Raw genomic sequence first — 26,364 nt, 5'->3', positions numbered from 1 at the left:
ATGTTTCTTCTTGACTGTTGCTGTCCTGAGGTTAAATTTGGATTTATTATGAGGTTGAAAGCATCTGAGCTAGAACACATTTTTTTATTAAAGACTGCGATGGCGAACAAGTGGTTGCTAGGGGAAAAAATGGCTATTGACTCACATGACTAGAATGCCACATATGCATACTGCAAGTTTTTAATTAGCAGTGGTAGAGAGGTGTGAATGTGAGTGTGAAAAGTTGTCTATGTGTTAGCCCTGCATCTGATTGGTGACCTGTCCAGGGTGTACACCGCCTCTCGCCCTATGGTAGCGCAGATAGGCTCCATCCCCCACCCCCTCGCTACTCTAATAGGCATAAACGGAGCAGGATGGTAGGGACTGTATGCTTTGCGACATTTGAATCCCATGTGTCAAGACTGCCGCTATACACTGGGGAAAAAGCCTTTTTTTTTTTTTTTTTTTTTGTGGATCCCAAATTTTGGTTTAGGGATTATATTTTACTTGTTGTCATGCTCTTACATCCATTATGATGAGTTGGATTATTCAAATGGGTTTGTTTAGTTTGCAAAGCCTAAGGCAGCTCATCTATGCATGGGTACCCAGAGGCAGATTGCAGCCATCTTCCTTCTGTCTAAACCTCAGACTCCTTGTTTTGGGTAATAAGTCGCCATGATAATCAGTCGCAAACAGCATTCTTATTTCCAACCTAATCCAAATCAGTACCAGATCTAGTGTTACCCAGTAGTATCGCCTGCTCTTGCACAATGTTTTTTTTTGTGTGCGTGTGGTCTGATTACTCTGAGGCCTGCAGCACCTGAAATTTATTTGCTCTATTTCAACCTCTTCTCTGGCCTTGCCAGCTCAACAGCTTTGTTGCACTCAACTCCTCTTGCAACAGCTGAAAATATATTTTCTCCGAATATTTTTCTCAACATCTTTTTTCTCTGTCTAGAGTCTAAAATTAAAATTTGCCTTTTTGCTCATTTTCAGAGAACCAGGTTCCTCATGGCTTTCCCACCATCGATATGGGCCCCCAGCTAAAGGTGGTCGAAAAGACCAGAACTGCCACAATGTTGTGTGCTGCCAGTGGAAACCCAGACCCAGAGATCTCATGGTTCAAGGACATGCTTCCTGTGGATATCAGCAGCAGTAACGGGCGCATCAAACAACTTCGCTCAGGTACGGTTTTATTTGATCTGATTTATTACCTTTAAAGTTGAACTTTATGGCATACATATAATGTTGCAATGGCAGCTCTGCATACCAACACACATAAATCATGTTAGACATGAGGAGATTCTGAAAAATACAAACAAAAACCCAAACAGCCTTTGTTCTGATATGATTTCATGTATTCACTTTCATCACAAAGGACATGAAAGTGTTATTGAACTTGTCATTGTCACCTTGATTACTTGGCTGAGTTCTTACAGAATTTTATTCCTCACAACAGCACAGCAGTCACTTTGAAAGTACCTCAGGAGTTGGAATGGTGTTCTCGTCTTAATCTGGGATGCTCGACAGCGACGAATGCTCCTGTAACCTTTTAAAATACAGAAAAATCATTTTCATCACATTAAACATTCCTTAATTATTTGTTAAACATGCAGCTGGGTCACAGTACGGCCAACCAGTGGTGCATTTTCTAGGATATGACTTTGTGAATGCTCTTCACTCACTGTAGTTGCTCTGTTAATCACTGAAGACATATTCCCTGGCCTGGGCCAGATGGCAAAGGTTTTGCACCAATCTGCATACTAGATGCCTTCATTAGGGCTACATTAAACCAGGAAAAACAGTAGTTTTAGACCAAAATCACTGTGCAATCAACTCACAATCTCTCTACCTTTTTAATAAATAATAAATAAACACTCTTAGTGGCAGCTATTGCACACACATCACAAAGTAAGACATGCTTTTTGCTGTAAAACTTAGCTCAATTTGAAGTTTCATTATTTGATGGAACAGACGAGTTGCACTCATCAGTGCAGACTGACTATGACTGATTGCAGCATGTTGGCAATCTGCCTGCATTTATAGATTAGATGGTGATTAATTGCAAATCCTCTCCAGCCTGTTTGAGAGTGATTGCAGTCTGAGTCGAACCGAGATAGGTTGCGTCCAACTAGGTGACCTGTACAATCACCTCTCGACTAAAAGTATCTGTCTGTCATCCAAACATATAGTATGTCCCTCCTCACAAGAACAACAAAAGAGCCCCAGTATTTTCCACACGTACATAAGACTTGTTACTTAGTCAACATAGAGCCTACTTAAGTATAATTACACTTTTGGAGATTTAGTTAGCACAGTAACATGAGAGAGATGTCCCTGCCCCTCAAGTGCAGGCTGTAATCTCCCGCATGCAGCTCAGACTTACACACTGCACCAGGACAGGACATCCATTCATATAGAAGCCTATATGTTCATAAACCACTGCATTAATAGAAAGGGAGCGCATGTCTAAAAGCAGGTTATGAGCCATGAGGCCTGGCTGTAGGTCTGAGACCCAGGGATTAAATATGAGAGCTACTCCAGAAAAAGACTGGCATTAGAGCTGCACAGCAGAAGCCGGGGCACTCGTGCATGTTCACTTACCCACGCTGGCTCTTGGCCGCGCTGCATCAAAATAACCCAAATTAAATACGAATGCCTACAAAGTAGATACTAACAAAACTCCTTAATTGTTTGATAACATTTTAGTGCAACGTTTAAATTGTGCACAAACCTTTTTAAAAAAAAATTCTACTTGGAAGAGCAAACTTTTTAATTAGTTTTCTTCCTCGCGTATATTGAAAGTGCCTGAAAATGTGCTGATGTGTAATGCCCTCGGACTAACAATCCTTTTTTTATTCGCTAGCCTGTTCTTGACATCTGCTGCTCTATCAGGATTTACATTACTGCCTGTGACCTGAAATGAGGCCAATTTTGCAATAGCGGGAAAAAAGTGCATTAATTTGCTTTCACACTTTAACAGAAAAGAAAGACCCACTTCTATTGCATCACACAAGCTCGATTTTTTTTTTTTTTTTTTTTTAATTGAGCGCGCAGCCACATTTATTCTTTCTCTTTCACACCATCCAATTCATTCACTCTATAGAGATACTAACTTTCTTTCAGTTTAATACCTCTGATCTTGATACTTCTTGCTATCTGCCATTCTGTTTACTGTCTATGACTTTCATTAATCGCTCTTGCCCATTTTTTACTAACTGCTGTCTGCAGAGTGGGAGCCATCTTAAATCTGAAAGCTTAATTAATATATCACCTTCAAATTCATCATTTTATAATCCTGCTGTAAAGCAAGGGTAAATGTGGTTGTAGCTTTTGTAGGAGCATTTCAAAATATTTGCTTAAGAGACGGGATCCTTCTGACAAACAGCAGTTTTTTCTTTCAGTGGCCAGTCCAAAATTTACCCTTGCCTCACAGCATTAAGCATTACATTACTTTTAAGTGGCTTCTACTCTTTATCAGGTTGTTTTATCTTTTTATATGTGGCCTGTCAGAAGCCATGTTTTTTTTCTGCCACTGTTGTAAGTGGATTACTAACTAATCTCTCAACCTTGTTTGCATCGAAATTACTCCCACCTAGGTGGTACACCAATTAGAGGTAAGAATGATGGAAAGTGTGTTGGAAAATATCACATCCACGCCATTCCCTCACACCCACATCAGATCTCTGTTTTCTCCCCTACGCCACCGACATCACCGACTTCATCAGTGCTGTTGTTGCCCACCCACTTCTGCCCTCATCTCTTCCCAAAATGTTCTGTCTGTTGTCTGCTCCTTGACAAACAAATGATCACCAACCCGGATGCCATGAGAATAGAAATGAAGTCCAATGTGTTATCTTGTAAATGAGCCTTTTGAAGGACCTTCCCATACTGTAAAGAATGAACAACACGTGAGGAAACGCACACAAACATTATTTCAGAGAAACAAACGTCTCTCGGCTTCTGCCTCTCTCATGGCTTTTCAGCAAAAAAAGGGTGAGGAGTCGCATTTTCAACTAAAGGCCACCATCACCACAAGAGGATTTACCTGTCGCTTCAGTGCAGACTCAATGTGAAGTGAAATGGCTGCATTTACATACAGCCTATGCACCCCCCCCCCCCCCCCCCACCCCCCCACACACACACACTAGCATAGGCGCAAAATACCTGCTTGAGATTATTAAGGTGGAAGTTTGAACGCCTTTTTATGGAAATCTTCCAACTGAAAGCACGATTTTCCCTTTAAGAACAGCAATAGTGGATATTGTGGGGCAAGCTGAATTCGTTTTAGAGTCTCTGTGTGTCTGTTTGTCCTGATAAAACCCATATTCAATTAGATGTTTAACTATTTAGGAGCTGGTGTTATGTTATGACAGCCACGCTGCCCCTTAGTTTGTACCCTATAAAACAGTGACATGACCTTGTAGGAAATCCACAAGTGTTCTAGCGCTTGGAAGTTATTGAATGGGGTTTAGTGTTGCAGTTTGACAACTGTGATAGCAGTAACCTTCTACATTTCTGTAGTACTCAGACTGTTTTCCCCCATGGTAGAACAGGCAGATTGACAGATTTGTGACATCTGCATTAGTATGCAGGTACATGTCAGTGCTGAATCAGACAGCGATGAGCTCAGCAAGCAGAGTAAACACCTTGGAGGGATGTGTTGTCACGAGATCTAAGGTGATATTGTCACATGTCCCTGTCCAACTCCAGTTTTTTTCTTTTGCTTTTGGGGTCTTGTCTGGAGTCGAGTCCTCCATGGTTGGTGGTGAACCTGTTTGCTACATTCATCTCATACTGCATGATGTGAAAAATGTATCCTGACGTCATCTTATGCTGAGTATCTTTGTCACTTTCAAACTGCATGGTGGTTGGCCGCCGTTCGTCCTTCTGCCATGCTGCTTGGAGATGTGATACGTTTTATCACTCACTGTATACCTGTGAGAGAATTAGCTTTGTTTGTAGTGTATTTGAAATCAGGTGGGTCAGGTAAGTGTGCTGTTGCTCTTTCTCAACTTCTCAGATAAGAGCTCCGGCACGGAGTGTCAGAAGGACCTAAGTAAGACCGGTCTCCTGGGATTTTATGCTTTGTTAGGAACAAGATGTTAGTCTTCTCTTTGATAAATAGAGCTACTCAGGATTATGAATACTAATCTAAGCCATCTGGCAGCTGAAGCTTCTCCTTTCAGTGGGACATGGTCAGTAATGAGGTCACTGCTTAATGTGTACTCAACAATGAGTGACGAAAAGAAGCCTTCTTTCTGGAGAAATATGCTTATTTATGTCATTATTATTATTATATTATATGTCATTATTTACATTCAACTTAAAATTAAAGTTACATTGTTTATATAATGTCCTAACAGCAGCGTGACTGTGCATGTACATGTTGAGTCCATTTGGCATAACTTGGCTGAGAATAATCCTTTATCATGTAATCTCTTTGGTTTGTCAGTTATTTCCCAAAGCAGAAAACCTAATTAGACCGTGATGCTTTTGACATGTTATTCAAATGAATATTGACCCAGAGCCCTGTTTTTAACACAACGAAGAGAAAGAGCATCTTTTGTCATAAACTTGCCAGATCTGCTCTGTACTTGTGTTGCCGTAAGTATTTTCTTGACTGATCTGTGTCCGTGTCTGAGCATGAACTGGCTTAAACTAGTCGTCTGCAGAGTTTCTAGCAAGTCACTGTACAGATATCTGCTGTGGTTTCATGCCAAGTAATGTGTCCTATTGCACAACTGTCAAGACAGCTAAATTTGCTAATCCTCTATGCAGGAGCCCTGCAAATTGAGAACAGCGAGGAGTCGGACCAGGGGAAATATGAATGTGTCGCCATGAACAGTGCCGGGACCCGTTACTCTGCTCCTGCCAATCTCTACGTGCGAGGTAAAGTCAAATGTCTCTCTCAATCGTGGAGTTAATCAATCATTAAAATCATTCCGTTATCTCAAGAAACCACGCAAGCCTTTAAAGTGCCTCGGCTTAAATGCCTCGTCGAGCCACGATATGATTTAAGCCCTGCTGTGTGGGAATGTGCAGAGTGTGTTTTATTGACAGCTTCCTTCCTCTCATCCAACCTTGGTTGCCTCTGACAAAATGGGACAAATTACATCTCATTATTGATTGTTAAATTCTTATTAATGAATTGAGCAATTTCCAGCTTAGCTCAGTTGACCTTCAGCAGGAGGAGACTTCCAATCAGCCAAGATGAGCAAAAACGCTTCCAGTACCTTTAACTGTTGTGTAATTCTCATTTACCACATTTATGCCCACTCTCTCTGCCTGTGTATCACCTTTAAGCAATTCTCTCAGCATTATCCTCGCCATGCCATTCCTTCCTTACCAATGAGCTGCACTAACCTCAACCTCCTGTTTGGCTGCAAACTCCACCAGGTGCAGCCTCTGTGAAAACAGCTGCATTGAAGCCATTTCCTCTGTTGGCACTGATGCCAGGCCTCCTTTCTTTTTTATTTTGACTGTATCGAAAGGCTCCATTATTCCCCCTGCATAACCCAGAGCTCTTAAAGGCATGGATGAGTCTGGAGTTTCAGGGTTTGTTTTTGTTGCGGTGTCTCTGTGAGCAGACTAATGCAAGGCGAGGGCAGTGTTGCACCCATACTGGAAAAAGCTGGTATAGGGGAGAGAGTAGTGCGGGTCAGCCCCTGCAGATATCACCACCATGTCTGATGTACATGGAACAGAAAAGCTGGTGGAGGAGGGAGGGAGGGAGTGAGTGAAAGTGTTATGGTAAGAAAAAGACACGCTTGGCTCTCATTTCATAATTTTGTTAAAAGCACACAGTAGTGTATCATAGAGGCTCATTTACGGATGAGTGATTCCACTGTCTCCCTTTTATCCACTGGGATAAAATAAGTGAATAAGTGTCCACTGTTTTCCATCTAATCCACACCAAAAAAAACATAATCAAACCAGTTTGGGGAGTGGAAATGACCTTTTTAAACAAATTTCATTGTCACTCAGATATACTCTACTAATATTTAGCACCGATTTTTCCAAGATAACGGTTTTTGCAGCAGCAGAAACATCCTGCTGGATCAGAGGAATCGGTAAAATTCTCCTCAAGGATAAGAGAGGAATCAAATTTACAGACTGAACACTGAACACAAGGTTTAGATCTTAAAGCTTGACAGGGAGAGGTAGTCAGCCAAACAGCAAAGGCGAGGAAGGGATGTAAGTCTTGTCTATTAATCAGGACTTGTCTGTCACAGGTGCAGACGCTGCCTTTCCCCCCCCCCCTCAGAGGTAATTACAGTAGTTGTGTGCTGTGGCGCCAGCAAGACCCCCAGGCCCAGCTACTCTGTAACACCACCCAGGTAGCTGTCAACCCTTTGGCCTTAACACCAACTTTTTCCGCCAGCCTCACCACACCAGTGGAGAGATAGAAATCAAACCAACCGTAACCTTTTAAAAGTGTGCTCGTCTGGGATAGAGAACAAAGGCTCAAGCCATGTTTTCACCATCTTTGTTACCGCTGCAAGAGCGAGGAGATGAGACCTGGGGCTATGCTATCACTGGGCTGCTAGATTGAGTTTAAAACATATGGGACTTCAGACGAGTGCACTTTGACCTGCCTCTCCTCCTTTCCTGTTGTTCTAGTTTATGTAATTCTCAGAGATGAGGGGAGATTTTGGCTGTTTTGAGGTTTGCTGTCAGCCAAACGCTTTACAAAGCTATAAAATTGTTATTCTCAGCCTTCACTAGTATGAGTAAATAAATGGAAATTAAGTGCTGAGATATGTGTTCACTCTGACTTTTCAGTGAGTTAATTAGAAAATAGGAATCTGTCACTTGATCAAATTTAGCTCCTTCTCAAAATTTTATCTGCCGTGCGTCGCGAGATCATTTGTAATCTTGAAATGCCAATAAAGTTAGTGCTGCTCGGACGTGAAATATAAAAGGACTGCTGTAAGAGGAAGAATGCTATTATTCTCTATCAACACCCTTCCAACACCCTCCCACAAGCGCACACTCTCTGCTGTCAGACTCGCATTAAATGTGCTTGTTGTGGGTTTGTCTACAAATGTGTTTGTGCTTTTTCCACTCATCGTCGCCGCCCAATCCGATTCCTGTCTGCAGGTACACAACATGCTGCCGTCACCACCCTTGTCTTGACATTTCACAGCCAACAGAGAGTGATGCCCTCATATTTGTGTGTGGGTGGGGACTGTGAGACTGAAGGAGAAGGTGGTTTTGTGGATGAGGTCTGCTCCTGGATTGTTTTTCCCCTTCATGTCTGCATATCTATTTATGTCCTTTCACTTCTCATCCATTAGGACTGCGTGCGTGGTTGGAGGTGTGCGATTGCGTGTGCTCCCTATTTTTATTTTTTTTGTGTGACCCTCCTCCCAAGGAGGACTCCATCAACGTGGGCAGAATCGAGAGCGTGCTGTGATTGTGCATGACCGCTCATTTGTCAAGCGCTTATCCCACAACGGAGGAGGGATGTCAGCTTCTGTCTGCTGGCACTCCTTCATATATAAATGTGACATATCAATATGTCACAGAGGATAAAGTGCTGCAGCAGGTCTTTTCTTTCACCAAAGTATCTTCATGATGCTCTATGTATGTGTATTTTTGTGTGTCAAGGAGGGAAACTTGCAAACTAATTAATTCAGGTCACTTTATGAAGACTTTTACGAAGGCACTGGAGCATATCTAGCATCCCTTATGTAAAGGAGGGGTGGATAATGAGATAAATTTAACAATATCACACTGTTATGATGACTGGGATGCTAAACTAGAGTCTAAAATAGTCAAATAGGTCTCTACACAGTAGAAAAAACATTTAGTGAGTTTTAAAAGCGAGTTTCTCTCCCTGGTGCTTTATGTTGGATCTCTGTTTCATGTGCCTAACCTCCGCTGTGTCAACTGAAACACTGGTCTGTTTCACTCTGTTGTCTTCCTCTTCACTTTGTGTCTTTTCATTCCATCGCTCACCTTCATCAAATCACTTCATCCGCATACAGATCAGCGTGAAGGTTGGTCATTTTCACTTTTGTCCCTTCCCTTTAGTTTGAAGCAGGCTTTAGGTGAGGGCAACCCCAACCCCTCCGTGAATACACTCAAAAAAAAAACTCATTTAAAAATAGCTCCCCCTAATCCCCTGAACTCCAAATGTGTGTTGTCGAGTTGTTTGCATGTATCTGTGTATAGTTCTTGCATGCCTTCCCTTGCCGCTCCCCAAAACCTTGTTTCGATTAGTCTTGCCAAAACGTACAAAGGAGTCCTGAGCAGCTAGCTTAACTCATTATTAAATGTCTGTTGTGTTGTGTTACGTTGCTATTCACTCTCCCCTCCACACCCATATTGTCCCTGTCCAATGCTTCCACTAAAAGCTATAGCTGCTTTAACCCTCAGCCTTTCCATCCGCCTCTGTAGGCCCATCAGTGGTGTGTGATGGATTACTCCGGTATTCAGGTGGCAACCGGATTTGTCAGGTATTTAGGCAGAAACCCCTCTGCTCTCCCACTGAGGGACATGGGTATCAGAACTGACAAAGCCATTCTCAGGGGATTATGTCTGTTTTACTACCATGGGCATCCTCCACCCAGAGACTGACAGATTTGACAGACATGTTAGCGTAATGAGACATTTCCCCAGAACACGTTTGGAAAAAGGTAATGATGTGTAACTGCAAGAAATACAGTATGTTTACTCTTGCCGAAAGCCCTATATGCTTAACGTGCTATATATATCTATAACTATGACTTTCGGTCCCATGTTTACAGGCTGAAAAAAATCGTAAAAATCAATGAATGATTATATTCGCTTTGTCCACAACCCAGGTAATATTTTGGAAATGGTCTCTCCTCGTGCAATATTTGCAAAACGCTGATGTGCAAAGAGCTGACCTGTAGGATATATAAGAATGAGCTGGCAGTGTGTTGACAGGGGGGATGATCAGCCATCATGGTAGCCCAGTGCTGCTGCCAGGAAGCCCAGAGAGCCTGCTGAATCTGTGCCATTGTGTGCCAGATATTGATTGACTGAACAGGTTCTGCTATCCTTGGGCACTTTGTCAAGGCAGTTAAATTTATAGGTATCCAGCAGGCAGGCAGGAGTGGAGACTGCGCTTATTTTGTGGTTTTGATAGAGTCCCGGAGCCCATCTCTCCAAAACCGCTCTCAACAGGAGAGAGGCTTCGGGGGAATCGATAACAATTACCTGCCCTCTAGTCATTTTGTTCCACAGCACCTCTCCAAACTTAACCGCACACCATGAATTATTCACAACATTAAGTGTTCAATATACGCAGACCCCATTGACAGACTGCTCTTAGCACTGTTTAGTCTATGGAGTGATGAAAGAATAACAGATACTTTGAGCTTAATGGTTTTACATTAGGCATGCTCCTCTCAGGTTTCTCTTTTTCATAAGCATATGAAGAAAAAAAATTGCTGCACTTCGAGGGCGTTGCAGTTGTGTGGGAAGACACAGGTGGCCACCAGCATGAACGGGATGCTGACACTTCTTTCTCAAAGGTGTTGCAAATTAACGATGCTGGAAATCAGATCTTCGGTCATTAACGTGAGAAAATGGTGCAAAGTTCCTCCTTTATCCTCTTCCCTCCAGCATACTCAGACTCGCTATCCTATTCCATATCTTTCCTCAGCTCCCGTGCTTGCTTTGCTTGAGAATGTCGTACCCATCCAGTTCCCACCCTGGCAACACTCTGCCTGTCCAGTCTCTGCATGTTATCAGTCATATTCCCAATATCCCCTGATATCAGATGTACTCATTTGTGGAAGTTTTTAAGCTAATTTCTTCCTCCTCCAAAAATGTATTAACTCTGTAAAGTTGTCCGATATCCTTCGCTAACTTTACGAATATTAAACTGTCATCTAATATTTGATTGTAAATTGTGCTGAAGCTTAAACGACCTCTTTAGTCTTCCCGGTGTTATCAGGAAAACACATCTGTGATTTCTTTTCTATTTGTGCCTCAGACCAGGAATATTAATATTTTTGTGGTATTGAGCAAAGTAGTTTAGCCCCAGACGATTCTGTTGATTAAAACAGCAGAAGGTCTAAATACAGCACCTCAATTATTATGGGAAAATTCAGATGAATATGAACCAGGTCCCCCTTATTATAGTGCAGTCCAGAGAACAAGCCTTTTTCCTGACTGGAATCTCAAAAGGTGCTTTTGTGTTTTTCCATTTCGCCACATAATGAGGGGAATAACAAGCATGGCTGTAACGACGTTCCGGTTCAAATTAGATCGGGGAGGAAGGGGTGGGGGTGGAGGAGGTGGAGGGAGACTCATATTTGAAAATCCATTTTCATGTAGACCAGTGCAAAAGAGCAATTACAGTCAAGGGCTTTTTTTTCCCAGAGAGAGACAGCGATATTTTAGTGTATTAGGGGGAAACATGCAGTATGAATTCTGCAGGGATAGTTTCATGCTGTTGTCTTTAAAAACATACATCCAGCTGTAATGGGACAGTAATAATGCATCCGTTGCGGTGAGCTAAATATTTGGCCAAGCTGTATTGAAGGTTAAAGAAGTCAGAGCTCTCCCTCCTTACTCTTAGCACGCACTATATTGATATTCTTGCATGTCATAAATGTAACAGGTCTGACACTGATGGATGCTCACGTAGCGCTGTCAGGCATTCATGTGAAGTGAAAAACTTTGTTGTAGTTGCCAAAAGTTACCAAAAAAAGATCTAAAATGTTTAAAATGGGATGCATTCTCGCGCATCTTCATTTAAATAGAAAACAAGTCATATGTAAATCCTGGTTGCCTGTTTATTCTAGGCTAGCTTTTCAGTATTGCATGGCGCCTCTGCACTGGTGTTTGCCTTGTCCCTAGCGACGTCAACGGGCCCTTCTTGTCTCCATGGGAACCCCTTTTTAATGTCAGCCTATCTGCATATCAGAACCGCACAAAGAGAGGGAGCGAGAGAGAGCGAGAGAAAGACGGGCTGAGCATAAGGAGCCGGAGAGGCAGCGAGAGGAGAACTCAAACAATAGCATCTCCACAGGGTTTCTCAATGATGCAACTCTCGCCACTGCTTGACACTCTAACAAAAGAGGGCCAGACACAGTCTCCAGCAAAAACTGGGCTATTTTGATTATATTCCCTTTTGTAGGCAAGAGGATAAAACACCCCCTCAAAGATTTCTTCTGAATTTCCAGAGGCATTTTGTGACAGTCCTATTATTCCCATTGTGCTCGCCTGCACATTTGGACAAAAGCGATCACCCTGCATTCTGTTAGCTTTTCTCAGTTAGCTTTTAGCCTTGCGGTGTTGTATAGAGCACGATCATTCTCACTAACAAAAAGAATAATACTCACCTTACATCTCCTACCTATTGACTCCTGTCGCTTTCTTCTTCTCTCCATTGCTATAGTGCGAAGAGTCCCACCCAGATTCTCAATTCCACCCACCAATCAGGAAGTGATGCCGGGCGGCAGCGTCAACCTGACGTGCGTGGCAGTGGGCTCACCGATGCCCTACGTCAAGTGGACCACGCCTGACGAGGAGTTAACCAAGGAAGAAGACATGCCACTGGGACGCAATGTGCTGGAGGTCACTAACATTCGCAAATCGACTAACTACACATGCGTGGCCATTTCTTCTCTGGGCATGATTGAAGCCACTGCTCAGGTTACTGTCAAAGGTGAGCGCTGTTTTCAGACCAGTTAGTGCCCGTTTATTTCTGAGGTTGCATGGCACTTAATAAGCCACATCTACATGCCTCTGAATGTGCTCAATCCAAGGTTTATTTGTCGAGGACCCTTTGTTGATACTGAGAAATAAAAGTTGATGGCTTTTAGTCTTGTTTTTTGCAGCACTGAAGCCAATACAATAATCTATGTTTGTCTCTGCATTCTCAGGTCATTTTTTGTAAAAATGCAGCGCAACTTTGCACAATGCACAACTTTTCTTTCACCAAAGTGTCCTTATGTTGCTCTATTTGTGTATATTTGTGTGTCTAGGAGGAATGCTAATCAATTCAGGTCACTTAATGAAGACTTTTACAAAGGCACTGGAGCATATCTAGCATCCCCTGTGTAGAAGTGGGGTGGGGTAATGAGATGAAATTGACAGTATCACACTGTTATAATAACCGGGATGCTAAGCTTGAGTCTAAAATGATCAAATAAGTATTCAAAGACTCCACACTTTGTTACTTTGAGTGTGTACAAACAGTAAAAAAAATATTAAGTACGTTTTAAAAGCGAGTTTCTCTCCCTGGTGCATTACGTTGGATCTCTGTTTCATGTTTCTAACCTCTGCTGTGTCAACTGAAACACCTTTCTGTTTCACTCTGTTGTCTTCCTCTTCACTTTGTGTCTTTTCATTCCATCACTCACCCCCGTCAAAGCACTTCATCCGTCTACAGTTCAACCCGAAGGTCGGCCATTTTCACTTTTGCTTCTTTCCTTTAGTTCGAAGCAGACTTTTTTCCTGTCCTTTTTCGGTATCTATCTGTCGACATGAATGCGCCCCCAACCATCTTTGTGTTTACAACATTGTGACTGTGTTGTTTACTTGTTGCAGCCTTTCTTATCAGTTTTTGTCTGCATTGATTTACTTTCCAGTCTACTGGTCAATACACAAAATGCCACAGTCATTAGAGGGACCGCGGCAATCCAGGCCAACTCCTTTAAGGAAGCTATGATGCAGACCATTTGTTTTGTTTGCATTTGTCACCACAGAACAGTTTGCTTGTGTTTTGAGAGATGGACAGGCTGGACTAAATGACTTCAGTCTATTTCCTTTATTTTGGGGAATATTGGTGGTGACTGTTATAAAAATTAGGCCACGAAACACAGCTATTTTCTAGGAGTTACCTAATGTAGCACTGCACCATGTATTTTCCCCACAAGGTAACAAGAATTGTTTTTTTTTTTAAGTAATTCATTTCAGTTCTTTAAAGCTAATATTTTGCTTCTCCCTCCTCAGCCTTACCAAAACCCCCCACCTCGCTCAGGGTGACTGAAACCACAGCTACCAGTGTGACTCTCTTATGGGAGTCTGGAAACCCAGAACCTGTGTCCTACTACATGATCCAGTACAGAGCCAAATCCTCCGACAATGGCTTCCAGGAAGTTGAAGGTGTGGCTACCAACCGTTACAGCATCGGCGGGCTTAGTCCGTACTCTGAATATGAGTTTCGTGTCATGGCTGTTAATAACATTGGCCACGGGCCTCCCAGCGACCTTGTGGAGACACGCACAGGTGAACAGGCCCCCTCCTCACCGCCTCTACACGTCCAAGCGCGGATGTTGAGCGCCAGCACAATGTTAGTTCAATGGGAGCCACCCGAGGAACCCAATGGGCAAATCAGGGGCTACAGAGTCTACTACAGCTCTGACATGACAGCGCCACTCAGCGCCTGGCATAAACACAACACAGACGATAGCAGCCTAACTACCATCTCAGGACTGACTCCCGATATCACCTATAGCCTCAGAGTGCTGGGTTTCACCTCTGTTGGTGATGGGCCACCATCTGACATCCTGCAAGTCAAGACCCAGCAGGGAGGTGAGCAACCAACCACTGTGTCTGGATTTCAGTGTTTTTAACATCTCTATTCATGCACATACAAGGTTAAAGGTGTGATTAAGCATATACAATGAGTTGAAGCTCTGTAGTTTTTCTTGCTTTTGTGTTCATTATGCATACTGAGTGTCTGGGAAACTGCTCTTTAGGTGATTTGTGCACAGGTTCATCTGCCACGCAGTAAAAGTTATGGAGGTGATCTTTGCAGGAGCTTTAGTAACATCCTCTCTTTGATTCTTTTTGTTCTTTAACATTCGCCCTCTCACCTACTCTTTACCAGTCCCTGCCCAGCCATCCAGCTTTGAGGCTGAAGCCGAGCTGGACACGCGCATTGTATTGACGTGGCTGTGGCCCGTACAGGACCCCATCACCAAGTATGAGCTGCAGTACTGGGAAGCTGGCTCAGACAATAAGGTTAGAATAAAAATCTATGCGTGCATCTATCTGTCAGTCTTTTCTTATATCTGTAGGGAGTCTGCAGATATATGAATGTTGCCGTTGATGATGTCGAGTTTCTTTTTTGTCCTTTCATTCAACTGGACCAGTTGAGGGCAAATTGTTTTTGAATCACATGGCTCTCAAATTTGACCGTATTCTCAAATATGAACGCATGTATCAATAAGAGACAGCAACTTGTGCTCTTCAGTGGCAGAGTAACTCCAGTTTGTTAAAGCAAAACAGCTCAATCCGTGAGTAGGTTTGTGTGAATGTCTTTGCTTCTGATGAGTTCTTCTGACATTTTTCCTTCCGCTGTTACACCCTCCAGATTCACGTGACCTTCAACCCTGCAGGCTCCTATGCTGTAGAGAACTTAAAGCCAGACACTTTGTACTATTTCTCCCTGGCCGCCCGTTCTGAAATGGGTTTGGGTGTCTACACCCAGCCCATCGAGGCCCGCACTGCCCAGTCCAGTAAGTACACATTCGTCTGTCTTGAAGCTGTCCCTGTCCTCTTTCTTCCCACTTTTTATTCACTAACCAGTGATTTCAGAGCCACCCTCAGCCGGCTGCTGCAGGTTTAGGTTGTTCTGTTCAGTGTGAGCGAGTGACTGAGCGAGTGAGACAAAAGTAGAGTTTTATAGCGCTTAAATCAAAGAGCGTGGGCAACTTGAATGTCAAGTCAATTTCAGCGCCACATAAAATGCTGACAGTGCAGCTATCCCGGTCAGCTTCATGCTTCCACCACCTCCCCTCTGTCACCAACACTAACCCTCATGTCCATCTATCTGAGGGCAGGCCCTGTGTCAAAGGTACGTTTAATGTGTCTGGTTCCCACATTTGCGAGCTGTGCTGTTGTTTTGTCTCATATCATTATGTGCTTTTACAGTGCCAGCACTCAAAATGTCACTCTCTGCCAGCTGACTGATTCTTTCTTATTTATTTATTTCATTTTTGTGCTGATGTGGCACGGTGCTTGTCCCACGGTGCGTGTGTGCCTCACACATAAAACTGAGAACAGAAAAAATGTCACTTTTAACTTTTAATTGTAGCGATTATGTGAATAAAAGTTTAACTCCTGAGAAAGTGACTCCTAAAACTGACTGATGCGCTACAGACGACTAGAGAGGAGATTTATCACTCTGCTGGATTTGGAACAAAAGGCACAGAGTTTTACAAAGGTGTTACATCACGAGTTTGTTCCTTCACAAAAGCTCTTTAGCGCAGTACCGACGCCAGCTTACAGAGTGGATATAAGGCTGATACGTTTAACGATGGAAAATGATCAAAGGTTCAAGATTAAGGCTGATCAAAAAATTAACATAAATAGTGAATGTGAACACTGGTGTAAATGAACAATTATCAGGTGTCAAACACTAACGTTTACTCGTATCTGCCACATAAACCTGCCTGTCAAGCAGTGCTGCAGCAGGAGGGGAAAGTGGGACAATGAAGTAAGAATCAGATTTAGATTTTCTGTACGTTATACATACAAACAGACACAGATCATCAAAAATTTCAAGAAAAATGTAAAAAAAAATTAAAAATCAGATGAACAGTAATACTCCTGTCACAGGACCCCTGTGACGTTGCAGTATATGTACTATATGCAGTTAAATTTCTCCCATAGAACAGAGAAAATAAATGAAAACCTAACCTCTGTCAGCTGCACATGACTGTAAGCAGAGACCATGAGTGCTGATGGTCCTTGTGCCTTCTGCTGTCAGTAGACACAGAATTTGGCGGAAATAATTTGGATTTCAGGCGCTGGTAGGATCGTGTGCATGAAATAAGCAACAGCTTTGGGAAGGTTCTGAGGCAAGCAGGCGGTGGGAAAGTGTGACATTTTCTAGTGCTCCATTTAAATATTTAGTATCATTTTTTGAAGACTCAGAGAAATGAACAGTATTGAGCTCTATTCATGTTTTTGTTTTTAAATATTTTTGCTGTGCATTGCTCTACTAGTAAAAAAGGTGGTAGGAACACTGCAGTGGGTTCAACACATCAAACACTAAGATGCATTAATAATACTAAAAATCAGCTCATGGAGGAAGAGCTCGCTGTATAAAAATGGATGTGACGTCATCCATTTCTGTTGTGGTGGCATACAGAGCCAAAGTAACAAGGAACCAGTTTCAACATTTCATGTGTCTCTATTTTTCTCACATTTGACAGAAACGGGGTCGTAATAATGTCATAGAGACGGGGTTTTGGGCTCTGTCACTTCAATAATTGCATCTCCTTCTTAAGTCCATTCTTTGGTTCCCTGTTTTTTTTTTTTTCACTCTGAGGCATTTTCTTGTGGTGGTGTCCTTGCCTCGTCCAATTTTACCACTGCAATCTCTTCTGAGAATCGTCAGCACTGTTTTGATTCAGTGTGTAGCTTTTTAATTTTTTAATACATGTGGTGTTGTCAAGTTTTCGTGGTTTTCTGTCTACTCTCTGGTGGATCAGGGGCCACCTGGTGAGACTCACTCCTCTTTTGTCAAGTGCTGTTTTGTAAAGGTGGAGTTTTATATTCGGGCATTAGTTTATTGGAATAATATTTGAGCTCACTGTTCATTTCTCTGCTTATTAAAGAATACATTTCACAGGCATGCATTTACGGAAACATCTTGCTTTGAATTTTCATGGTTCATTTTATTCTCTTTTGATTTGAAGGTTGTTTTTCGCAGAATAAAGAAATTCTAGATTTAGCTAGTTGCATGAAGTGTCTGAATGCAATCATTTCTTTTCAGTTTCCCTTTTTGTTCTTCATTTTGTATGTCATTAGTTTTCTATTTTTACCTCCTGACCTGAGAGTTTTTTGTATTTAAGCTGAAGCTGTTGTTCATAATTAAATTTTATGCAATAACTATTTATTTGAGGAATGTTATCAGACTCCATTTTCCCATTACATTATAAGGCATTACAGGGTGAGGTGGACTGGTACGTTCCTGCTGTGATTCTAGCGAGGAGTGGAATTTATCCCATCTGATAGAAATAAAAAAAATCAGCTTTTCTTGGCAGTGAGTATGAACCAGACGTGGACAGTGCCTGTAATGTTTCTAACAGTTATTGATTATAAAATTATAGCTTTATCTATAACTAAATATGTAGTGTAGCTCAGCTACAGCCAAGTGCCGCAATCAGGCCCAGAGCTTCTGCATGAATGTGCAAACACCAGTCAACACTATCAGGCACTTGTTTACCACTTACAAATCTGTGGCAGTTTGTTTCTCCCTCTGTTTCCTGCAAGAGGGGACACAGAGGGCAGTAAGGGACAAATTACGGTTTTATAAAAACGTTGCCCTGTAGAATTTTGGTGTACTTTATATTCTGTTCACCTCACCCTGCACTCTCATGGCCTCTTGCATAAATGCAGTGCCAAACACAGCTTCAGCAACGGTCCGCTAATGTGTTTTTGCATCCAATCTCTCAGTCTGGAGGCAGCATCCTGTGCAGTATGGAAGCTTTTTGTAGTCACAATTTAAAAAATTTAAATTTCATATTCAGACGTGTAATGATATATTGATAAATATATTTCCCATGCACAAAGGGACTCTAAATGAGCCTTTACTACTTTGGAAAAACAGCAGTTTGGTTACAATTTATACAAATGTGTGGTGTGCAAATCCTGTTATACTTTTTACATTCTTACATTAAACTAGCTTGTTTAATTGCAGGGCAAATACATAAGTGTGTACATTAGTACTTTAACATGAACATAGACGATTTTGAGTTCAGTTTTCTGTATAGAGTGCCAAATCACTACATCAGTATAAAGTACCTCAAGGTGTAAGAGACGTAAGAGAGAAAATCAGAACAAAGCACATGGCGACAGTGGGAAGGATAAACTCCGGTGTGAGAGGAAAAAACTTCCGACAGAACCAGGTTAGAGAGTTGCAGCCATCTGCTGTGACCAACTGGGAGTTAAGGGGAGAAATAAGAATAAAAGGGAGATGGGACAAAGCAACAACCTATACCATATATCAAATTCAGTGCCTATGTTCACAAAGATTTGAATTTCTTAATTAACATCTGCACAAAGGGGGGAAAAAAAAAGCAATTTCAGTCTTCATCTCTAACCTGATTTTATTTACATGACCCATATTTACACGGGACTGCCGTAAACTGTGGACCTCTAGCAGTTCGGAGTAATTGTGGAGGTGTCACATGATCTTAATCTCATGTGAATATGTAAAGTAAAAAAAATCCCACTGCGAATTACCTGCCAGTGTTTTCATTAAGGCTTACATCTCTACACAGCGTGAAGACCCATTCATGGAGGGCTCCTGCTCAGGGAAATCTCAAAGGATGATGAAACAGAAACACACATGCTGACCTCAGATTTTAGTACATTCAAGTTAAAAACAGAATATTTATCATGTGTAAATGGGCCACAGGAAACAGACAGCGAAGGGTAAATTTTCATCGCACGAGGTCCCCGGTATGAATAGAGCTGTGCTGTATTCATACAGTATAATGACAAATTTGAAATATAAAAAATATCTTGTGATTCTGAATATGACATTTCAAATTTTGATATTGACTGTTATACAAAAAGCTTCCATAGATTTTCCCTTATTGTTTTTGCTTGTGCTGTACTTTATTTTTTGTTTGCTTGATCCGTGCCCTTCCTTCGTGTGGTTTTGCTCCCCTCCCCCTACAGCCCCGTCCGCCCCTCCTCAGGACGTACAACTGGTCAGCCTGAGCTCCACCAGCCTCAAGGTGAGTTGGGTGGCACCACCTGCCGCTAGCCGCCATGGTGCCATAGTGCGTTACACAGTCAGCTACCAGGCCCTGGCTGGAGAGGACACGGACAAGCACGAGGTCACTGGGATCGGTGCAGACGCTACCAGCCATGTGCTGGAGGGCCTGGAGAAGTGGACTGAGTATCAAGTGTGGGTGAGGGCACACACTGATGTGGGCCCAGGTCCTGAGAGTGCCCCAGTGAGGATGAGAACCAAAGAGGATGGTAGGTTGATACTTCCCTTGAAGCAGAGTGCTCTCAAACTGTTTTCCTCTCTGTTGCTTGCGGCAGCCTTTGACGATTGTCTTTCACCCTCTTCAGATGTTACACCACAATTTCCTTCGTCCTGCTGATGAATTTTGAGATAATGAGGTGGTGGTCGTGACAGCAGGGGTCACCTTTTCTTTGTTTCCTCCTCTTCCCAGCTTGTTGTCTATGGCCTTTGCACCTTTTGTAGGTTAAGACTGATCACTCCCAGGCCTCAGTTCTCCACCACTCTGGTTTCACTGGCTTCTTGTCTTCTTTTACTGTTCTGAGGAATGAAAGTGGACCAAATCTCCCGCTTTTTCACTCTGTCTCTCTTTCCCCTTTTTCTCACTCGTTTTGTTTGCAGTGTGATAGAGGGCGGCTTCTCCTAAGAGAGTGTCGACTATAATTAATGTGTTTGAAGTTTGCTGCAACACAGCTTATTTCATTCTGGAATTAAGAGCATTACAGACATTGCTAGACCACATGCTGTCCCACAAGGGATGTTTTTGGGACGCAGTAGTCTTAGAAGGTCTAAAGTGACTAGAAATTATTAATTCATGGTCAGTACATGTATCACTTCATTATACACAGCACCCCAGAATTTGTTTTGGATTGTCATTACAAAACGAAGTAAAATAAGATAAGTCACGACCTCGTCTCTTTCTCTTTGCTCTCTTCTCATCCTTTCCACTGTCCCTCCATCTGTCTGTGTTTCTGTCTTACTCTTTTAATCTGCCCTTCGTCCTTGTCTGATTTTCAGTGCCGGGAGCACCCCCGAGGAAAGTGGAGGTTGAGGCCATAAATTCCACAGCTATCCGAGTCACCTGGAAGCCACCCCTGCAGGGGAAGCAGCACGGCCAAATCCGAGGCTACCAGGTCGTCTTCTCCCGGCTCGAAAACGGAGAACCGCGAGGCCAGCCTAACATCATGGATGTTTTTTTGCCAGAGGCCCAGGTACTGCATGATGTTTTACTCTTGCCTGGTCTTTCTGCTCTTCTTCCTCACTGTCTATATCTGTTTTATGCTCATTTACCATTATTTTCATTCCCCACTGCCTCCCTATTCTCTTCCATTGTCTGAGTTCACACTTCATTTCCCCCATACTGGGTGACACACATGGAATTTTCTATCTTGTCAACTGGAGTTTCCATCCTCCCCTCTTTTCTTTTTTGTTATCTATCTCCACATGTGACATTTGACTCTAAATTGGTACCCTGCTCCTACAGCTTTAGATTAGCTGTCCTAATAAGATCCACTTTAATTCTGCAGTAATAGCTATTAAATATTTTATGTGTTACATCAGGACGTGGCTTAGTGGAATCAATGCACCTCTCTTTGCGGTTTTAGCAGTAATACATATGCACTGCCTTGTTACCATGTTTATAAATTAGAGCTATTTTCCTGACACCGTCCTTTACGCATTAATGCAAGCTGCTTGGAATGGCCCAAAGCTGTGCAACGCCATGAGATGGATGAGAGATTGTAATCCTTAAGAGGGATTCAGAGATTCATGAATATCTTAAAACTGCACTCGTACTGCTTTTTTTTCTCTCTGTGTTTGAGAGAGGAGAGACCAGCTTAAGAACCTCCTTCTGATTGTTTGCCGGGAGTAACATTTGCACGAGCACGCATTCACTCAGTGGTCTTCCACAAAAGCATCTAATTTGAACAAGAAAGTGCTCTCTGGCCACAAGAAAACCACCCACATATATATATATATTATCTGAGCTCTGTTTGCTGATAAATGGCAGCTGTGGCAGACCAACAAGTTGCTGGTTCAGTTCCCAAGCAGTGCAAACTGCCTTGCCCTTTCAGAAGAGTTATTAACCCTCGTTTGCTGTCCTGTGTCTCATCATTACACAAGTGGAAACACTGTTAAAGTCACAATGTGATGAATCAGTGTGTTACATCCCAAGAGATGATAAGTAGGAGCTTGTGGATTCCAGTTGTGTAATGACATATTCTGTGATTTAAAAAAACAAAACAAAACAGAAAAACATCATAAATCATTTATATGTGGCTGTCAAACTCACACAAGTCTCCACAGCAAGTGATTGACTGATGCAGTACAGCCCGTCGATGTCTTCACCTGGACGAAGAGAACTGCCTTGACTCCCGAGCACAGTCAGCCTTTATTTTACAGCAGTAGTGTTTGGCAGCTGCTACTGACAGTTCATTGTTATCAGACTGTCTACAAGAGTGCTTGACAGACAGGACAGCATCGCTTGATCTGGAAAGGGAGAAAACATGGTAGCTGCTTGTCTTCCTGTAAGTGTTTTCTCCACGTCGACATGTTCGGCGTGATTTTGTTTTGCATTGTGGAAAAACTGAACTAAACATGACCCTACTTGTTATGCAAACAATTCTCCCTGCCATGTCTCATTTGTGCCATGTTCACACAATAAACACAAAGACGCACTGTAATTTGGCGCCCAGGATAGCTCTCATGTTCCAGTCTAGTGTCCAGGACACCTCTCAAACAGACTGTCCCCTCCCTGGCAGACGGCTAAATTTCTTCTCACACCTTCTATTATTTTCCTCTTCTCCTTCCCTTCGGTTTGCTTCCTTTTCTGCCGTGACCTCCTTTTGCACTCTCGCTGCTTAAAAAGCTGATTGAGTAATTACCAGAGGCTTGCGTGCAGGTTGGTTACCCTTGATTGAGTCATCTCAACAGATTGTTTTCTGAGACAGCACTGAGTAACCAACCTGCAAGGACCTGCCCAGACGTCATTAAAGACCACACAGTCAGCCAACGGTCCCTTATCCTTGTTCGCCCAACTGGTTTTAGAACAATCCCTTCTTTGTCATACATCTTTCCATTCACGCACCACAACAACTAGAAAAAAAAATCTAGCAAAGATAACATGCGCAAACACGATCACTTGTTAGACCGACCTTGTAGTAGGTGTTCCAGCTGGTCGAGAGGAGTTCATGAGTCATCCTAGAGACATGCAAATCCCTCATACGCACACCTGTAATTGATGATGAATAAAACGGGAGAAAAGCAATATCCTTCTATCCTGGCACATCCCATAGTGTTTCTCTCATGAATTTCCCTAATGTGTTGTGAAATCGGTTCCACATCCACCCTTTTTACCTGAATTGGATTCACAGTAAGCTTGCCAAGAGGAAAAGAAAAATCCAAATTTTCCAGGGCTCTCACATCATACCTGAGCCTCACCTTCAATCACGATTCTAAGCCGACTGATTGAATTGCAGATCCTGTCAAAATGGCTATCACCTTTCCCCTTCTCTTTGTCTCTGTGTTTCTGGCTCCTCTCCTTTTCGCCCTCTCTCAGGGTTAGCTGAAATACTGGGAGGAGAGCTAGGAGAGCTTGGCTGTGCGTGGGCGGTTTAAGCGCCTCTTTTCTTTTCAAGCAGGAGCCCACACAGCGCCCTCATTTCCCTGCTAAATTTAAACCAGAGGCCATGTTAACAGTGTGATGTTATCGACCCCTTTGCAAATACTTCTGTTGGAAAAGTGGCCTGGACCTGAGTTGGCAGCTCCCACACCACACGGTCTGCTCCATCACGGTGCACTTGCGGCAACCTCTGTGGCAGTGTATTTCATATACACATCCATAAAAGTGTGCAGAAAGTGCTGTGATTGAGTTTGAAGCCATTAGCCGCTGTCTGTGATTTCATACATTTTCTGCACAAGTTTGCCTTTATTCAGCACTACTTTCCAGGTTCATTTTGTTTGACCACTCATGCGTTTTTGTAGTTTGTGTGAGCGAGGCAATGCTTCACTGCCTCTACGGCCTTCGCCGCCTCAGATTGGAGTTGAATGGGAATCGGGGGGAGGAAAAAAAGAGAAAGAAGCACCTCAGCCCGTTTCACTCCATCAATCATGACAGCTCCTTCTCTTCCACATCACTCGTTCCCCCCTCGTTCCCACTTTTATAGCCACACATCTCAGCCCATGTCATCACATTTGCATTCACCCGCCTGCAAATTATACCGCTCCGTTTCCACAAACGACGCTTATCAGCAATGATGTGTTTTCAGCTTGCGTTGGCATTTGAAATATAAATGGAGGATAATTTATAATTCTCCCATGGATTTAAGCAACAAAAAAGAAAGAAAGAAGCAAAAGCAGTTCCGATAGGAAGGAATTAAGCCCAAGATGAGATAGGAACTCTTGCGAACCTTAATGTGTTGCTTGCTCTGTTGACATACTGAGTGAAGTTGACAGTAAACAAATTAAGCAATTAGGAACATTGCAAACTGTTATTCATGGAGTTAAGCAGCAGCTGTTCTTTAATGGTACTCTTTAGTGCCCCGTTATGTCTGGGGAGCATGAGGCAGCAGTTTTTGATGTGCCGTGTGCCTCAACCAGTCACAACTGAGACCTTACAGAGGCCTTGCTCATACTTCACTTAACTGCTTGGTAATAAAGACCATCCACAGGGAGGAGGAAAAGTTGGGTCTTTTGTCTTTTCATATGCCAACAGTCAATAGAGGATGATGAACACAGTCTCCCCACCGCACAATAAATCAGCAGCGTGTGAGGCTTGCTCCTTTTGTTTGTGAAAGTCTAGAATAGCAAGGAGGGAGTGATGGGTGATCAGGAGGACCGGCTTTACTTCCAAGTATTTGTATTTTTTGCAGACTCCTGCCCGGTTAAACTCTGGTCATGTTAATAAAATGATCCTGCAAAGTGTTGATGCTGGGCAGATGAAGAAGCTCTTCGTGTGTTTTCTCAGTGTTTGACAACGCATGACATTAAGTTGGTCTTGTTTGTATAGTTAATGGACACAAGTGTTAGCAAGTACAACGCCACTGGAGTTAATATTATGTAATACATTTGGGGGCACCGGCCCATTCACAGTAATTCTTGGTGGTTAAATATTGATTTTTGTCCCAGCCACGTCAATTGCTTCTCCCCTTTGAGTGTTCGCCTCTGTGGTACAAGCAGCTGTGACAATACTCGTGCACCCTAATGATAACATTTTTTTCCCCCACTCCACCGTCCTCACCCGCACTCCCACCCCCTTTTTCTGTTCTCCACTTTGTCCCTCATCAGTGTCAACAGTGTCATCTCTCCTGCCTCTTGTCAGCCGGGCCACCCATCAGTGAACCCCTCTGCAGGAACTGAACTGTGGAGCACGTTGCTGGTAAACGCCAGCGGTGGCGTTCTGCATCGATGGGGTTTGATGTCACAGGGCTAGCATAGCAGCACTGGTAATAGGATTTCATGCTCGGCACTGACGGAGCCCCGCGGCACGAAATGGGCTTTCACTTCCCCCAGGAATCACTTGGCCAGGCACAGCGAGCAAGGAGAACATTTTGAATACATATTGAAATATAATGAATAAAAGGCCTTCCCTCAATTTCTGTAAGAAAAAAGGAAATGCTTCACGGACTGTGCAGAGTTTACAGTTCTTATCCAAAGTGTAATAGTCATCATAGCGAATAGAAGTCTCCTGATTGAGCAAGAGGGGGGCTTTTTGTTGGATTCATAGGCAAACCAAAAACAAGGCAGTGCATTTAAACAATAAAAAAAAAAATTACAATTATGGTTACGCAATTTGTTGTATGCCACTCAACTTGTCTTTTTTTTACTCCTCTTCCATCACACTCTATCCCACTGTTTTGTTCCACCACACGACTCTGCTGACACCTACATTCATCTGTCGGTGAAAAAAAGACGAGCGCTTTTTTTCCATGGCTGTTGTGTTGTTTCTGACTCATTTCTCTCCCCACCCTGTGTCCTGTGTCTTCTCTCCATCAGTGGAATATTGAGGAATCCACCGAGCATGTGAGTAACCCACATGTGTGCTGCTGGGTTCTCTTGCAGGGCAAGCTCTTTTCCTTTTTGCAGTTTGGGGGTGCTTGTGTGTTTGGATTATGAGTTGTGTGTGGATGTGTGTTCATTTCTGTGCAAGGTGTGTGACTTTAATCTACTCTGTGTGAACCCTCAGGAAAGATCATAACCGCAGCACGAAACGTGTGTCCAAATGTTTTCTTTTGTGTGTTTGTGTTTGCGCGCGTGTGTTTGTGTGTGTGAGAGAGAGAGTTAGTGTGATTTAGTCTAAGAGCTCCTACAACTTCAAAGCAAGATCTGATGCAGGCTTATTTTACCAGAAGAAAGAACCTTGTAGAAACAGCTGGGCAGTCGCAGGTGAACTGAGGCAATTCTGTACAGAGCGCATGAAGCATCTTCCCCCATTGAGAGTACAGTGTAGTCAAAGGCTTTGTGTCACTATCCCCGTGTGATGCCGACATTAATCGGCCTCGCCTAACCTGCTGTCTTCCCCGCTGTTTCAGATGACATGTCTATCTGAGGGGAGGAGCTGTGACTTTTATCAGCTCCACACATCTCCGAAATTGCCACCAGCCTTTCATGTTCTTTTCACGTGCCTGGTTTGCAGCTCGCTGCTACGTGGCTGTCAAGCAGCTCTTTGTTATGGCTTATTACCCCCT

The 26,364-nt window shown here is 43.0% G+C and overlaps 1 protein-coding gene across 9 annotated transcripts in view; it reads left to right on the top strand.

The window, feature by feature from the left end:
* Positions 1-26,364, top strand: part of LOC308412480 (receptor-type tyrosine-protein phosphatase F) — a 168,712-nt gene that overhangs the window by 99,497 nt on the left and 42,851 nt on the right. For 6 of the 9 annotated variants that reach the window (XM_080906871.1, XM_080906872.1, XM_080906877.1 and 3 more), the window contains exons 5-13: positions 976-1,164; positions 5,761-5,871; positions 12,362-12,631; positions 13,921-14,502; positions 14,801-14,934; positions 15,287-15,431; positions 19,609-19,914; positions 20,699-20,892; positions 25,673-25,699. In XM_080906871.1, coding sequence (XP_080762997.1) covers positions 976-1,164; positions 5,761-5,871; positions 12,362-12,631; positions 13,921-14,502; positions 14,801-14,934; positions 15,287-15,431; positions 19,609-19,914; positions 20,699-20,892; positions 25,673-25,699 — 1,958 coding nt within the window. The remainder of the gene's footprint in view (positions 1-975; positions 1,165-5,760; positions 5,872-12,361; positions 12,632-13,920; positions 14,503-14,800; positions 14,935-15,286; positions 15,432-19,608; positions 19,915-20,698; positions 20,893-25,672; positions 25,700-26,364) is intronic. The other 3 variants (XM_080906876.1, XM_080906874.1, XM_080906878.1) reach the window with 1 other exon arrangement.

The sequence above is a fragment of the Rhamphochromis sp. 'chilingali' genome (assembly GCF_963969265.1).
Source record: "Rhamphochromis sp. 'chilingali' genome assembly, chromosome: 16".
In the NCBI taxonomy this organism is placed as follows: Eukaryota; Metazoa; Chordata; class Actinopteri; order Cichliformes; family Cichlidae; genus Rhamphochromis; species Rhamphochromis sp. 'chilingali'.
The sequence above is the reverse complement of the archived record's forward strand: the minus strand, read 5'-3'. Positions and strand labels throughout refer to the sequence as shown.